The sequence below is a fragment of the Sinohyriopsis cumingii genome, chromosome 15 (genome assembly GCF_028554795.1).
Source record: "Sinohyriopsis cumingii isolate HCF-2022 chromosome 15, ASM2855479v2, whole genome shotgun sequence".
Lineage (NCBI taxonomy): Eukaryota > Metazoa > Mollusca > Bivalvia > Unionida > Unionidae > Sinohyriopsis > Sinohyriopsis cumingii.
The window spans coordinates 139,084,566-139,102,240 of NC_142975.1; the positions used below are offsets into that span (position 1 = coordinate 139,084,566).

Below are 17,675 nucleotides of genomic sequence, written 5' to 3' on the forward strand. Positions count from 1 at the left end.
TATTAGAATAATTTCACATCTTTAATCAATACATTAATAAAATGCGTCTTGTTTAGAGTTGTGTAGAGATGATGAATTTTAAAGGAAACAGTTGTTTTGTACAGCAAGCAAATTGTCTTCTTATCCATACAGGTCGGGATGTGTATTATCTACTTTTTTCACTCAATGGCAACGTTATAACCTTAACTGTAGTAAGTAAGCCTCAAGTTCAGTTAACTTGTCCATCATTTATACAGTCTAGAGGTCGTTCTTCTCTCCAGCACGATGCAATCAATGATTTGTCAGGAACATATTTGCTAGCTTATTTTCTTTCTAGCCTTATCTTATATCAAGCAACTATAGTTTGGTGTTGTTCTATTTGCCTCAAACATTTACATATGCTTTTTATAAACTGTGGGCGATAACTCTTGCACGTCTTATGTTAGATAATATGGGCTTAGAGTCACACACACACACACACACACACGCACACACACACAATTACATACATACATACATACATACATACATACACGTATGTATGTATGTATGTATGTATGTATGTACGTATGTGTGTGTGTGTGTATGTATGTATGTATGTATGTGTATCACATTTTCTTGTTCCAGCCATTGCGCCTTTGGCCTTGAACTTACAACAAGTAATCTTGAAGAACCCGAGTCCTTAGAATATCATTTGTACACTTACAATGGGATGTTTGTGCAATATAACACGATACCAATGATAGAAAATTGCAATTGCCTGTGGAGACGAGTAAGTCGAACGGTAAATTCATTGAGATGCACTTACTGCAATCTGTATAATGCCTTATAGTAAATAATAAGATTTTAAAACATATTATATTAAAGATTAAAAATGTATGAAGTTATCTCTCTCTCTCTCAAATCGTCTATGTTCGAACCAACAAGAACATCATTGAAATATTTTGCGTTGCCATGATAATATTTATATAAATACGTTTTTGATTTATCTATTAAATTACATTGCTGCTAATGTTAATCACATTTTCTGTCTATAAACCTATATGCATGAGCCAGTAACTTCGATTAATACCATATTCGTATGTATTTTCTTTACCGTTTTATACAACACACTCAATTAAAATGAACTTTTGCAATATTGATGTCTGTGATTATTTGTATGTATTCCAGAACTGACAGGTTCTAATAACACCTTTTTCAGTGTGCAAACACTTCTGTCTGTCCCTTTTCTTTCTCTCATTTTTACTTATCCACGTTGGTAGGTGTCAATGCTTTTATCTGTTTTGTGTATCAGTCAGTCGCTAAATATAACTACCTACCTACCTACCTACCTACCTACCGAGCCCTTGCTTTGTTTATCTTTTCGTATCTGGTTTCAAATATTGTACGTTAGGGTTTGGGAGCATAACACTGCCAGAAAAAACCACACAAACACATTTATGCAATTGAGACATTTATTATTGTTACAAGCAAAGATATCAACAATAAATACAGCTGCATCACAACAAACTTTAAGAAGATGAAGTAAATGTTTCTGGAACTAGCTCTTGCACAGAATCAACAAATAAAAAATTTGTTCCAAAGGACTCTCTCTCTCTCTCTCTCTCTGTGTGTTCTACAGTAATCATTATTTTTATCATGAGTATCGAGAAACAGTATTTGATTACCGATCGTTTTATCTTTTTAGCCTCGAAATTCTTTACACCGCATTCTTACATATAATTCAATCAGGGCCGGCCTTAGACCGATTAGACCAATTTGGCCCGCGTTCACAGGTGCGTTAGTAATTTTTAAAAATATATCTATAGCGAGAAGGTCATTTTAAAGCGATGTAAGAAAAGTTTCAATTTAATATCATATACAGCTTGTGTAAAAGTTTATTTCCAAATGCCTAGCTCACAGGGGGCCCAGCCAAAATGATCGAAATCGGCCCACGCGTTGCCAAGACCGGTACTGAATGCAATTATATCAAGTTGTTCATACCTTAAATGAATGTACTCTGTACTAATATTTGCTATATTATTACCTTCTAGTTTTCTCCTTGCATACTCTAGAATTGTAAATAACGAAAAAATTATGACGATTATCTACAGTTTATCTTTGTTCGATTATCACATCAAATCAAGAAAGATAAAACCTTTTCAATAACGAGTACTGAAAACAGCTTATATTCGCAAAGACCTGCTTTAGCAAATGTACGCCAAAAACAAACAAAACAACAGCATGGTACTGACCTTGAACATTTCCTTCCATATTGCTTTGATCACGTATAGTTTAGAAAGTATCTTTTACAACATGTTCTTGAACATTATTAACAAACAGACAGGACTTTGGGAAATTTATTTTAATAAACTAAATTACTATAAAACATGTTTATTTTTCTCTTATTTTCCCAAATATTATTTGTTTTTCTAATAAAACAATGATATAAAAAAGTGAACCAGTGTTGATCCTGACCTCTCAAGGCTTGTAATAATTACATATCAGGACTTGTTTTTAAAAAGACTGTTACTTGTTTTTCCCTTAAATTTTCATATTTAAGAAAGAAAAGTTAACCAGAATGGAACCTCTATCATTTAATACCAATACGCCTTCAGTCTCATGACTGTCGACGATTTAAGGGCATTGGACTCTTTGTGCACAAAACCCTTTGTGGTACAAATTGAGAGAGAGAGATCATTCGCGTTTCACACACACACACACACGCACACGCATACGCACACGCATACGCACAAAGAAACACACACATGTACGTGATTTAAAACGTAAGGTGAAAAGGTTGCTAAACACGACAGTGACATCGCAGATCGTCACATATATCGGTGCCATCCTTACCGCTGATTTAAACAATTGGCAAATAATATTAAGGAATTGCAACATGATTTCATAAATGATATCTGTACCGCTGCATCGCATAGTATACCAGCTGTGCATTTTGTTTGAATGAAAGAGTTGGCTCTAGATAGAAAATTTACTTATTATTTCCATAGGTTGTAAGAGAACCAAGGTTTTAAAACTTTACCTAACCCTCCGATTGTTAAAATTATTGTTTAAACCATAATTCTACATTATTTCATGTATATGCTTTACTCACATTCTCTGCCCAATTAAACTTCAGCGTCCCGGAGAGTGTCTCGTGCATAAAATGTGTGCAATTACTTCAGTTTGCATTTAGTTGGTCTACATTATTTTCTTTATTTAACTTGTTTGTTTCGTTGTTTGGCTGTCGAGTAAGTTTTGGCCTTGGTCAAAAGAAGTCTATGTCAACGCTCTGAGAGTTGTAAATCAACGGAATGAAATTGGTACTGTTACAGCAGTGATAGATTTTATTTTCACATATTATTTTTCTAATACCCTTTGTTGCGCTCAGTTGTATACTTTTAGGCCATTGTAAAATACAAAGATCCTATTTTTAAAGTATCGAATACAAGAATCCATCAAGATTTATCTCCCTTATATGCAGACAAGGGTTAACCTGACTTGTTTGACAACGGTAATCGAAATTTTGATTATTATTGCGTTGAAAATTGCTAATGCTAAGCGGCGTTAAAGAAATGTACAAGAAAGCTATGTTAATGAGAAAATGACAATCAATCGTTTAAATCTCACACGGATCTCACAGCGGCTTTACGGCCAACTTGTACGAAAGAAAAGAACTTCTGTAATATTTATGTTGGCCAACTGTTTTCAGATCAGAAAAATACTGCTTTAATATTCTAAACAGACTTACTGCATATCACGTTAAACAAATCTTAATGGAATTTTGTGTTCTAAAAATTATAAAACAAACAATCTTGAGAACATTGGGTGTTGAAAAACATGTACTGAAATTGTGCTATATATATACCAAAGTATTACATCGGTTTAGAAAAACGTGGAATAATACCGTTAGGCAGAATCAAACAAACCATGCATTGTTGGACGTGACAGATAATGAAAAGCAAGCGGTAGAAAATACTTACAAGAAGGTATGAGCCCGATATGTCAAGAGCACGAGACAAATTCGTAGATCACAAGATATAAATTGGAACCAAATAAGAAAATGCAAAATTTCTGATAATGATGTTCACACTTGAAAGGGAAACGGTTCATTTGATATCATTGGGTTCTGAATGACCTCCAGAATCATATACATAATAACCCCAAACACAAGTACAGCTCCAGTGATACAAATCTGTGTCAGAAGGGACAGCCATATGTCCAGCAAGAACACTGTCACCAAACCGAGGCTTTGCAAAATCCGGAAAGTTACCACTGCGGACTCTTTCCTTCCAACAGATGACACCAAAATACCTACAAAGATAGGTCAAAGTAAATGACTGATAAAAGAATACCTGCAAGGATAGGTAAAAGTAAACTATTGATACCATAATACCTGCAAGGAAAGGTAATCGTCAAGAGTCTACACGAGTCAATAGTATGAGTTAGTACCAAAACTGGTCCACTTTCTAGGGCTTACACAACACAGTATACAATGTTGTCTAACTGACTTGTGCCACAGACGCGTTTGTATATTATGGGCTATAGTCCACTAAAACCGCATCTTCAGTTAATTTTGTTGCCTTTATATCCTGCACCCTATGCAGGAGAAAATGACATTTTTACAACTATTACGACAGTCTATGCGTAAGCTGTAGATTATCTGTGCGTGTATCTATGTTCATTTAATTAAAGCCAGGGTGTGTGCAATGAAATACGCATGAAACTAGTTATCACTTGAAAATCTTGATAGTATTTGAGCCTCGAAAAATACTGGAATCACTTAGGGCATGTGCAAATAAATATTCAACACCATGTTTTATGTCATAAACTTGGCATTCAGACTTAGAAAGTAGTCTTAATGTTGCGTCATTCGATGAAATTCATAAGCATATATCATTTAATACATTATGGTTTTTAAGTGTTCTAACAATGTTTCGACAAAATCCGTATCTACTAGCTTACGTATCGAATCAAACTGCAAACGACATACACACTGATCTGCCTAACATAATGAGCAGGCTGATCAGGGTAAATGTCATTTCTTTTATTGATTAGTCCTTACAAAATATCTACACCCAGATCACATGTATGCCCATTTGCATGAGAGTTATAGAGCCACAGAATGTACAATATATATATATATATATATATATATATATATATATATATATATATATATATATATATATATATATATATATATATATATATATATATATATATATATATGGCGATTTCAGGGTTTGACCAAGATTTTCAAGGCGAAAAAATAATATTTACAGTCTTCGAAAAACATCCATCCATCGGAGGCTGACTTTCTCCCAGCAAACATCTAACTTAATACGTACAGACCGCGATACGTTGTCATGGCGACAAGGTATTGATCTTTGAAACAGTAGGCAAGCAATATCTCTATTCTTGTATCCTGCCGTATTCGTAAACAATCCTACTGTTAAATATTTTATGGACGGGCTTTCTTTTTCATTGCGATTTACTTGGATTTTGCGTGCTCGTGAAGTTTTCCGACGGCCTTTACAATCCGACACATTGCTTCAACACGCCAAAAGTATAACGCAAAGCTAAAAGTATTACTCCAGAACACCCAAGGACGACGTATATTAAAATGATTGCTACAAGACACCCAAGGACGACGTATATCAAAATGATTGCTACAAGACACCCAAGGACGACGTATATCAAAATGATTGCTACAAGACACCCAAGGACGACGTATATCAAAATGATTGCTACAAGACACCCAAGGACGACGTATATCAAAATGATTGCTACAAGACACCCAAGGACGAAGTATATCAAAATGATTGCTACAAGACACCCAAGGACGACATATATCAAAATGATTGCTACAAGACACCCAAGGACGACGTATATTAAAATGATTGCTACAAGACACCAAATGACGATATATATCTAAAATCATTGCTTCAACACACCTAAGGACGAGATATAGCAACAAAACTGTTGCAAGTGACAAAAAGTCAGGTCGTTCACTCTAGAATGCGTGTCAGAACAGAGAATCTACCCCTTTTGTATGTTAACCATCCGCAAGATTTGTAACGCTGAAAGTCAGGAAAGTTTGTAAAAATAAGAAAATCTCAGCATTTAGTCATACACTATGATGGAGTATATAAGTATTTCAGTAGCTCAATATCAAGTTATTGATATAATTTGAAATTCAAAATGAAGTTATTTATGTTTCACACTTCAGATATATGCAATGGGTAATGACGATAGTTCACGACAGACATCGAACAATATGGCGTGTAAATTATCCTGAGCACCAAAAGCTGAACTAGATATGCGAATTAGAAACAGGACAGTAGTATAGTTCTGAATAACTCTATTACATTTCAAAATGGGTTGACCAATTGTATGCAACCAACTTTCTAAGAATGAGTTGACCAATTGCATGCAATCACCTTTCTAAAAATGAGCTGACCAATTGTTTGCAATCATCTTTCTAAAAATGAGTTGACCAGTTGTATGTAGTCACCTTTCTATGTGTTGTAGATAATAATAATAGGAAACACAATATAGAAAGTGTACATTTGAAAAATGCAAGGAAAGGAACTTTATTTTCTGAATTAAATCATTCATGCAAGGGAAAATGAGCATGTCGATCAATGTGGCATACATGTATACATACCTACATAGATACATACATACATACATACATGCATACATACATACATACACGTACGCACGCACGCACGCACACATATACACATACAGACATACATACATACTTTGGTAGGTAGATACGACACTAGGCAGCCTTGAAGTAAGTAGGATTTAGGTGTGTATTTAGGTAGAACACTGACAGTCATATAAATAAACATATGTACATACAAATAAAATAAACTAGAGTAAAGATAGATAGATAGATAGATAGATAGATAGATAGACAGACAGACAGACAGACAGATAGATAGATAGATAGATAGATAGATAGATAGATAGATAGATAGATAGATAGATAATATGCTTACACTGTAACTGAGTCTGCCACAGCCCATCCACAGCCCCCCATAGTCCTACATAGCCGAGTATCCGGAATAAATTATTAGGTGTTGGCTCCCAGACGTATAGCAGTACTAGCAGGCCAAGAGTTAATATGAATGCTGTAAATAATAATAATAATAATAATAATAATAATAATAATAATAATAAAAGAGGAGCAGGAAGAAAAAGAAGATACCAGACAAAGACTCCAACATGACATATATATAGATAGATAGATAGTTAAATAGATAGATAGATACAAATAGATAGAGAGATAGATAGATAGACAGACAGACAGAGACAGAGATAAATAGAGAGATGCAAATTTTGTTCAATACAAAGGAAGTCTTCAATAATAATTCACATCTTAGCGACGAACTAAAATTGCCATTCCAATATTAATTCCCGTTATTATTGGAGCACTATCAAAAATGTGTCAGTAGTAGTAGTCTGCTTTCGTTGCGCCGTTATCACTATCATCTTCATCAATAATAATTGTCTTCCTCATATATATTTACTCGACTCTAATAAGAATACGTCCACTACCAAGAAAAATCCAGCCATCACAATCTGAAAGATATTGATATAACCATCTTGGTTCTTCAAGGTACTGTATTTGGACCAGTGCTTTTCTCCCTGCACATGAGTGCTATCATGGTTGAAACTGATTCAGAAATTCCACCCTTTGGAGAAGACTGTATGTGCTACAGATCGATCGTAACCCATGATAAAGATAAAAAGATTCTACAAAATGACATTAATAAACGTAGACAAAAGGCACGATAAAAATGGGGCACGCGATTCTAACCTTAAAAACGCAAAATAATGCAAATGACAAGAAATACCACAAACTCGTCATTTTATACGAAGTAGAAGATACTTCTATATCAAATCTCTTTCAAATCATTTTCTAGGGGCCAGAATTACTAATGATCAGAAAAGGAACCTTCAAATTCAAGAATTCTACACCAAAGCAAATTGTACTTTAGGCCTATTAAAACGTAATTTATCATCTTAACAACAAAATTTGAAAAAATATATTTCAATGGTTATATTAGACCTATTTTAGAATATGCTTGTACAGTTTAGAACCCACATTCTCAGGTTTTAGAGGATGAAATTGAAAAACCAGCCTCCAGGTTTGCTGCATTCAATAATGACTATATCCAAATAGATTCTGCAAATGTTTTAAAAACCAAAGCGTTACGCTTTGACCAAACTAAAAACAAACCAATAGAAATCAGCATACCCTACGCACGAATGGATAGCTAAATATTTAGTTGTTTCTTTTTTGGGGATATTTTTTCGTCCCAAGAATAATCAAAGATTGGATTTGTTTAGTACAAATACAACGACCGCTCAGGTTGCCTAGTAGTTAGAGCGTCCGCCTCAGATGCGGGAGGTCGTGGGTTCCATCCCCGGTCGAGTCATACCAAAGACTTACAAAATGGTACAAACAGTTGTCAACGTCTCCGGATTTAGGTAAACATTATAATGATGACTGAAAACAATCACAGCATAAAAGAGTGCTTTGTTATCTATAGATCCGATATGGGGTGTCTTAAATTTACAGCTAATCTTACAACTGTAGACCGCTCCAGTGGCCTAGTGGTTCGAGCGTCCGCCTCGGATGCGGAAGGTCGTGGGTTCGATCCCCGGTATAGTCAAACCAACGACTTACTAAATGGTACTAACAGCTACCTCCCTTGAATCTCAGCATTAAGAAGTCAGTGTTAGGACTGGTCAGCCTGGTGTCAGGATAATGTGACTGGGTGAGACATCATGCTACACGTCTGTGGCATGATGCCCCGGTGCTAGACATCACTATAAACTGTCACACTCTAGACATCGTAGCCATATGACTGAAAAACCGTTAAAGCTACATTAAAAATCCAAATCACACACACACACACACACACACACACACACTTACCACAAATATTACTCGCAACTGTAAGAGTCTAAGTATCGAATGTAGGATTCGGACGACGGGAGGTCGTGGGTTCGATCACCGGTCGAGTCATACCAAAGACTTACAAAAATGGTTCAAACAGTTACCTCGCTTGGTGCTCATCAGACTGGTCGGCCTGGTGTCAGGATAATGTGACTGGGTGGGACATCATGCTACATGTCTGCGGCATGATGCCCCATTGTTAGACATCACTATAAACTGTCAAACTACGATATGACTGAAAAAATTGTTAAAGCTACGTTAATAATCCAAATCATACACACACACACACACACACACACTTACCACAAATATTACTCGCAACTGCCGAATCCTTAGAAACCCAAACTGATGCCGTTTCAAAATTAGTGTGGACACTTTTTTCTCAAGTAAATCTTTTGTAAATGTTCACGGTCAGGTATACCCTTAGGTTACTTTAGGTAGTGGAATTGGTGCCAAAAAACCTAATGTCTTCAGCTATATCCATGGCTCGTGCGGGAGTGCACCGTTCTTACGAAGGGCCTCGCAGATTTCACTTCTCGTAGTGCCAGCTCGCATCTCTAGCGTATTCGTGGTGTCTTCTCGCTTCATCGATTTTCTACTTGTTCTCGCTTTACCGTCATTCCAGACAAACCTTTATCACCTCATTTGTTAAATTCGTCATTCAATAATTCAGTCAGCGTTACCTCATTTGCTTGTACTCTGTCCTTTAGTTCTTAAAAGCAAATTCATTACCTGAGTCTTTTAGTTATCATTACCATATTTAACCTTGTCTTCATACTTTGATGACATTGTAGTTTAATGCATTTTTAATAGTGTTTCTCAACTATTACACTAACAGTAATGCCCCCTTTCACCAATAGTTAAAGCCACCCTTCACTAATTTTCATTTTTATATGCCTTTGATTTTTCTCTCTCTCTAATTAGAAATTTAAAGTTCAATGGGGAGGAGTATGTGTTGTCATTGAAATCGTTTCAGACTGGTAGATGATAATAATAATTTATCGGAATACAACGAGGGGTATGCGAACGGCGTGTGTACGGTATTCAGGGAAAACCGGGCAACCATTTCTGTCAAGCAACATTCCAAGCGTCAACGAGAGGATTGGAAAATATCGTTCAGAGTTTGGGCGTTAATAACATTGTAGCCGACGACATCTCTGTAGTCCACGTTCTACTTTCCGAGTCTCCCAATTTACTATTCTCACATCTGTTTATCTCTTAGTCAAGATTGGCAGCCTGACACTCAAGGAACTATCATAGGCCGGTTTAGTCAAAGATATGATTCAGTGTTTGAAAGTGTGTCATGGTGTTTGAAAGGCCACTTCCTGACGCAAGTGTTAACAGACATTGCTTTTTTAATACGGCATGTTAGAATAGACACTTTCTGACCTTTCATCCTAAAGTTTCAGCTGTACACAGATATCCTGAGGGCCTGGAACAGCCAAAACTTCATCAATGACTATTGCCCGAAAACCCAACCTCGACATGAAACATCTGTGTCAAATGTCTTAATAATAGGATCCCCCTCTCTTTATAAGCAAGCAGAGGGTCAGTGAATAATATTGTTGCTAAACAAGTTTAATAGGGTTCTCACGCCGTTTTTTGTTTTGGGACGCCAGGATTTCGAGGTAGTATATATACTCCTAACGCATTATGACTATCTATTAGCAAAGAAACATTTTAACGTCGAGAAAAGTGTTAAGCCTAGACCCAAGATTGTCTACTCGTTCGAAAGAAAACAAATTTTAGATTAAATATGTTTCTGGTTTATTTCTTACTTATTCTTAATTTTATTATATTTTCACGTCTGCGCTGCTGTTATCCATGGGTCAAAAATCAACACAACAAACAATAATGGAGAACACCATTTTACTTTTTGATTTCTACCATACCGTAAGTATGTAAGCAATAGTATGTCATTAACATATTCATCAACATCATTCGATACCACCTACTATAACGTAACCATGGGACAAATCGAGGTAACCTAAAGATGTTTCCTTTTCAAATACATTGGCATTTAAACTGGTCAAGCTCAAATGGAAAGAAATAAGTGTGAATAAAACAAACTTCAGATTAATAATAGGTTGCGATGATAATCCAACGTGTCTCCTCGATGGTCGTAATTAAATTTTTGACGTTTGCAAATTTTTATAACAAAAACTAATTTTACTTCATAAAGATGGGAATCGAGCTACAAATATTTCAGTTCAAAGAACACTAAATATGGAATGAACATTCACCACCAAGCATATTTACCATTAAGAATTGTCACCGTAGGTTTAAGGCGTGACTGCAGCTTCTCTACAACCAATAGAATCACAAGCTGGCACGTGCCGTAACACATCATCATGTAACCGACCATATGCAACCCTAAGGTCAATGTTCCGTACATCTAAAATATAGAGAAATGCAATCACTTGTGTGTGTAAAAATCGCCTCATAACGATTTGATATGTTACCAAGGTTTCCCCGCGACAGGGAGAAAATTCAGCAACCAGTCTTAAAGAAAGACTCAAAAATGGGGTTAAACCACGTTTTATTTGAAAGAATGGCAATAATTAAATATTTTACTGGCAATAGGTGAAATACACTCGAGTTACAGGATCTGTTAGTGGGGCTATTCGAGTTACAGGATTTGTTAGTGGGGCTATTCGAGTTAACCACGAAAGTATAACAAAGCTACACTATGTATCGCAGCATCAGCTAAATATGTATCCACACGGCAAGTTGCTTCTCTTTTGCTTTTATCTAAATAGGATTTACAGCTAGTACATGCTCTTATGGACGCATAGACGGACTAAGTGAATCCATTTATCGCTTGCATCTCGCATCGATGATATCAAATATGATCACCTGATTAGAAGTAGATGCTTATTAAATGAAAGCCATCTAAGTAGGCTTCTTTACAGATGAATGTAACAGATGTTACTTGACACAAAAGAGACAAATAAGATTTCAACAAATTTGATAGAATCAAAATGAATAAACATGACTTCTAGTTGAGAAATCCCTAGTAGTTTTAAGTATCATTGTTCCCTAACATGTGTGACCTTTGTCACTACCAGCAATATCATTTAATAATAACCTACTGCTTGTAAGGATGAAGATCTTAATTTGAAAGGAGTACTGTTTACATTTGTATTATATTATCAAATTATTAGCTATGACCTAAAAGATGAACATACCGACAACATTGTAACTCACCCAGAAATGTTCATTTCTACGTGGACCAGACTCTTTCTTTAATTCTCATAAATATATGCAATTATGGCTTAGGTTCTCTTGAAATTGTTCTGAGTTAACAAACATTTTCATCAGGATTGCGTGAAATTGATTCCTCAAAATGTTTTATATAATTACCTTAGTAACGTTGCAGATCACCACTGCTTGTTGCATCCCACTAAACAACATAAGAAGACCCAAAAATGCGAATACTTTCGACCGTAGAAAGCAACCCATCTCATGCATTTTTTCACGGAATGCGCATTTCCTCTTTTGGACAATAATGTCAGGTTTGTTGAAGAACAAACAGATGATGGTCATTCCAAGAGCGGCCAGGATAAGGAACACGAATTTAACAACGCTTTCGTAGTCAACTTTCTCGTTCGGGTATTCAATCTCAGGTTCAACACGATATCCGAATGGTCCAAGCCATATCAAATCCTTTGGGCTTTCTGAAATGTTGTAGATTTCAAGATGATAGTAACCTGTACGTATGGGATCGATGTCAGTTTCGTTCGTGTGATAATCGCCACCCATCTGTAGAATGGCGGACTCTAGTAAATTTCCAAATATTTGAGCCGCGTGGCAGAATATCAGGAACACACCTTGAAATTGTTGAATGGATTTTTCTATAGGAATGCTGCTCAAGGCCGAGTATGCTGCTCCATAGCTGGCAATGAGAAGCTCCTGCATCGACCAAAGAGGCGCGTGAAAAAACCCAAAAAGACAAGACGCTGGAACCAGTGTCATCATTGAAGGATATACATTGGTAGCAGTGTACATCACGTGACCAAACATGGCGACCAAGATTATGCCTTTTGGTCTGGCATTTTGGGCCAGCCAAGAGGAGACTGAACATCCAATAGCAAATGAAAAATACATAGCAGCCAATGAAATGTTGGCAAGATGATGCATGGAGTAGAGACTAGTCTGGATGTTTCTTAGCGGCATAAAGGACGTAAATGCAAACAATAGCCCAGTACAGAGGGCAATAAAATTCTTCCATATAGACTTTTTATTGTTAAGTCGGCTGTTTATTTGATTCTCTTCGTATTGTTTTAATACTCCTTTGCTGATGATATGACTATGTTTATGTAATTCTTCCTTAAAAAGCATCGCCTCCCTCTCATGGAAACAAGGTATATCGTTTGTAGCGCCTTTGATCGATTTAAAATCTTTTTCGCTTCCACTGTTGTCATCGAGAAAAGAGTTATTTGAACTTCGTTCTGATAACAGAAGATTGTTAAGAGAATCCTTTTCTCGAACTTCTATATCCTTTTCTGATTCCATTTTGTGTCTTTCTTTGTTTTTATGTTTTATCTCTATTATATTTCAAGATTTATTCTCCTCCGTATTCTGTCCTCTGATGATAATGACCATTGGGATGCTGGCATAGAAGATCTGAAGCCGATAAACTGAAAGTATAAAAGATAATATATCCCAACAATAACCAGAGATGTTACAATTTTAACAACTGTAATATTCGCTCAAATTTTCTATAGCTCTAAATACTTGAATTAACTAAAATTTATTGAACTGGAAAAATAATTGAACATATACCTGAGTAATTGTTTAGTGTATGGAGGACATTCGCATGAATATATGAAATTTCAGTAGGTTATGATATAAAAGTATCAGAAAGCAGAATTGCATTTTCAAATAGAGTACTGAGTTCCACATGTTATTTAACTTAATAAAGAAAGGATTATCACTGCTGCAAACTACCACGACCATGAACACGTCATTTACAAGTGCGAAAATATCCTTGTCTACTTATACAGGGCTTTGTTTAGATTTAGAAACAATCAATCATAATTGTATCACAGATTAAGTAAATGATTATCCACATGAAACAATATTTCTCTCGTTCTTTTTGCGCCTTTTAGGCACTTGTAGTTCGACAATAAATTTCAATATGTAAAGAGCTCAATCTACATCTATGTTTCCACGCGGTAATGCACTGTTTGACCACGCGGTAATGCACTGTTTGGCCACAAATGAGTTTTTATAGACTCGAACAAGATCTATGTTTCCACGCGGTAATGCGCTGTTAGGACACAAATGATTTTGCATAGATTCGAATAAGATCTATGTTTCCACAAAGTAATGTACTGTTTGGCTACAAAAGAGTTTTTTTTTGCAGACTAGACGTTTGAGAGAACAAAAATGTATGCAACATTTTGGCTGCCCCAACGATCTGTTTATCAAACAAAAAGGACGAACATCTTCAAAAAACATCTTTATCAATACACAGCAATCACGACAATATATCTAAACAATTACCGTATGTATGTATGTATGCATGTATGTATGTATGTATGTATGTATGTATGTATGTATGTATGCATACGTGTATGTATGTATGTATGTTTGCATACGTGTATGTATGTATGTATGTATGTATGTATGTATGTATGCATATATGATGTATGTATGTATGCATGTATGCATGTATGTATGTATGTATGTATGTATGTATGTACGTTTGCATACGTGCATGTATGTATGTATGCTTCCATACGTGTATGTATGTATGTATGTGTGTGTGTGCGTGTATATATATATATATATATATATATATATATATATATATATATATATATATATATATATATATAGCAAGAGGGGAATGTCAACTGGATACTGTTTTGATATTGAATATATGGTAGAAGAATATGGACATAAAACGGTTCCCAACTGATAGAACGTTACTCAACCGCAGCATGTTTAGATAGTAAAATAGCTCAAATGACTTAATGTTTCTTTTTAGGTGATGCAGTTCCGACTCTAAAACAATTTGTCTATGTCTATTGTGGTCCCAATCAAATCTGGAATTTATGCATCCACTAGTCTTCATTTCACATAAATATCCATCAACAACTGACAGCGAGACGGACGTAAGGCAAACTATGGGGCCTTACATGGAACTTCCACTGGATTCTCTGTGTTGAAAAATTATGCTGTCGGATACAAATTGTCTATTTATTCGAAAGGACATATGCTCTTTGAACCTTTAAAAAATAATTTTTAAAACTATTTGAAAATGTTACTGGTTATAGAAAGACTATATTTTAAACATAACAAAAGAAAGGTACATTGTCAAAATTAGAATGAACGATTGGAAACCCGATTTAGATGTTCAAACATTGTAATTACACATTCCTTTCTGCACTGCAACACTAACCCGTGTAACCAACAAAGCATATGGCAGGCTTTACAAGCAACTGTATCTTCATAAATTACTGCGTATATGTCTCGACATTGGCGTTTGCAGAATCAAAACGGTTGTTATTTAGAGTCATGGAGCTAAGGTTGAGATTCGTATTAATTAATAGCGACGAATTCTAAGCCAGTAAAGTATATTTGCTTAATGAAAAATGTGGTAACCCTCATCGCATCTTGTGTAGTGATTTTGTATGGACTATTTTCAAGTTCCTTGATATATTCAATTCCACAACAGCGATACAAAGTGGATCGAAGACCCTTCTAAACTAGAGTTAGATATTCTGGCGTCATGCGAAGAGCCTAATGAACGGAAGCTACGTGCTACTTCAAATCACGTGTTGTGGATGAAATTACAGCCCCAAATAGTCGCAAGTAGTGAATAGGGGCACATTAGCGACAATGGGAATTAGCATTACAGACCCCCCTGGGTCAGATTAGCGACAATGGAAATTTAACATGGCGAAAAATCGTGGGTCAGATTAGCGACAAGGGAAATTAACATGGGGAATAAATCGTGGGTCACTCTAGGGACAAAGGGAATTTAACATGGAACTATAGTGTGGGTCTGTCTAGCGACAAGGGAAATTAACATGGGGAATAGAGTTTGGGCTTGTCTAGGGACAAGGGGAATTGAACATGGGATTTTTTTTTTTTTTAAATTTTTTAAATTTAAATTTAAATTTAAATTTAAATTTAAAAAAGGGGTAGGCAATTGAAAAGTCATTCTCTTTTCGAGAAATATGGGTGGCCCTGAAAAAGGCCTTTGGGTTTATGTTAATGTATCCATTAACATAAAGGGCACCGCATTGGTCTTCTTCTTGTCCCTAGGCTGCGTCTCACTGTTGGCCCGTAAATCAGCACTCTTTTGAGGCATCCTTGTCTTTCTACGTAGATCCTACGTATCCACAGACTGGTGTTTGTCCTGTGGACAACGGTCCACATGGATCGGACATACATGAGCATGTCCGTTCTAAACATCATGGAAGACACAAGGGTGGATGATTCGACTGTGGTCCACATCTTGAAGCGACGAGAACAGGTGAATCAATGCAGTGAACTGCGCTTATTTATAGGTAGAGGTAGGATTGAAACGGAGTTCATTCACCAATCCGAACACGCGTTAGAAAATTCAGTCAGCTCGCATCCAATCCGAACACAGCAGTCTGTGACGTCACGTGGTCTATATAGATTCGTTAGCGCTTGTGTGCAGTCAATCTATGCGACAGTGATTCAACATGACGGAAACTCAGAAAACGATCCATTGGGGTGCACCAGCAGGGGAGACCGCCCAAGGGAACCCGGACTTACTTTCAGAAGAGGTGAATTGGGATTTTGTGGATTTTCTCTCCTCGCAAGAATTTGTTCCGTAACCTTCGTTACCTTCTTCATTACCGCAAGTGGAGAATTTTAGACAGAGACAGAAAGAAGAATTGGAGAAATTTATACAACGACAAAAGGAAGTGGAACAAGCTTTTCTCCTACAGCAGCAGCAAGATGAAGAGGTAAGAAAAAAACAACAGCAACAACAGCAAGAAGAAGTAGCAGCAAAGAAACAAGAGGGTGAAAATCAAACGGTCACGATACTGTTGGACATTTTAGCGGAGTTAAGAAGTCTGAAACAAATGTATCAGACTTCTTTATTACGACCGAAGAGAATACGACCTTCCCGAGCTAAACACGTTAACCCTGTGACTAAGCCTACCGTACCACCCTTAGTGATTTCAACCCAATCATCATCATCAACATTACGCAGTCCAGAAGTAGGCCTTGGCCGTGGCAAAGGCTTAAGGCAGTTAAAGTTGATTGCTTAAACTCACCCCTACACCTTAAAGAAAAAAGGCCCTTTTCAGGGCCACCCACATTTCTCGAAAAGAGATAGCCTTTCAATTTGCCAATAACTCAAAAAAAATATTAAACAACCCATTTTACCCCCTATAGTACGTGTCTTTGTATGAGTGTGTGAGTGTAGCTTCTTATTTTAAAATCAAAACTCAGACACTTACCTTATATCATTAATTTATTCTTTTATCCATTGTTACAATCCAATTCACAATTCACAACAGAACACTTTAATTAAAAGTTCATTGACTTCTTCTTTCTCCTTATTTAGTCTCTCTGTTTTTTGAATTTCTTCACCGTCACACTCTTTTCCTCTTCTTCCTCCTCACTTTCTTCCCTTCTTCTTTTCTTCTCCTGTTTCTTTTTCTTCACCTGTCTGCTTTCTTCCTCTGAAAAATCCCTCTCTTCTTCCGAAGAATCCCTCTCTTCTTCTGAAGAATCCTTCTTT

At 36.2% G+C, this 17,675-nt stretch overlaps 2 protein-coding genes across 2 annotated transcripts in view; one reads left to right on the top strand and one right to left on the bottom strand.

Annotated features, from left to right (window-relative positions):
* Positions 1 to 1,117, top strand: part of LOC149782897 (short transient receptor potential channel 7-like) — a 44,434-nt gene extending 43,317 nt beyond the window's left edge. Inside the window, exon 16 of the mRNA XM_089934446.1 lies at positions 1 to 1,117. This exon is cut by the window's left edge and continues 291 nt beyond it. The gene's annotated coding sequence lies outside the window, so the exon portion shown is untranslated.
* Positions 1,118 to 1,415: 298 nt separating this feature from the next.
* Positions 1,416 to 17,675, bottom strand: part of LOC149782898 (N-acetylglucosamine transporter UNC93A-like) — a 44,994-nt gene continuing 28,734 nt past the window's right edge. Inside the window, exons 2-5 of the mRNA XM_089934447.1 lie at positions 12,302 to 13,578; positions 11,198 to 11,333; positions 6,972 to 7,103; positions 1,416 to 4,272 (exon numbers count right to left, since the gene is read on the bottom strand). Of these exons, the coding sequence (XP_089790573.1) occupies positions 4,046 to 4,272; positions 6,972 to 7,103; positions 11,198 to 11,333; positions 12,302 to 13,453 (1,647 nt within the window). The 5' untranslated portion in view covers positions 13,454 to 13,578 and the 3' untranslated portion in view covers positions 1,416 to 4,045. The remainder of the gene's footprint in view (positions 4,273 to 6,971; positions 7,104 to 11,197; positions 11,334 to 12,301; positions 13,579 to 17,675) is intronic.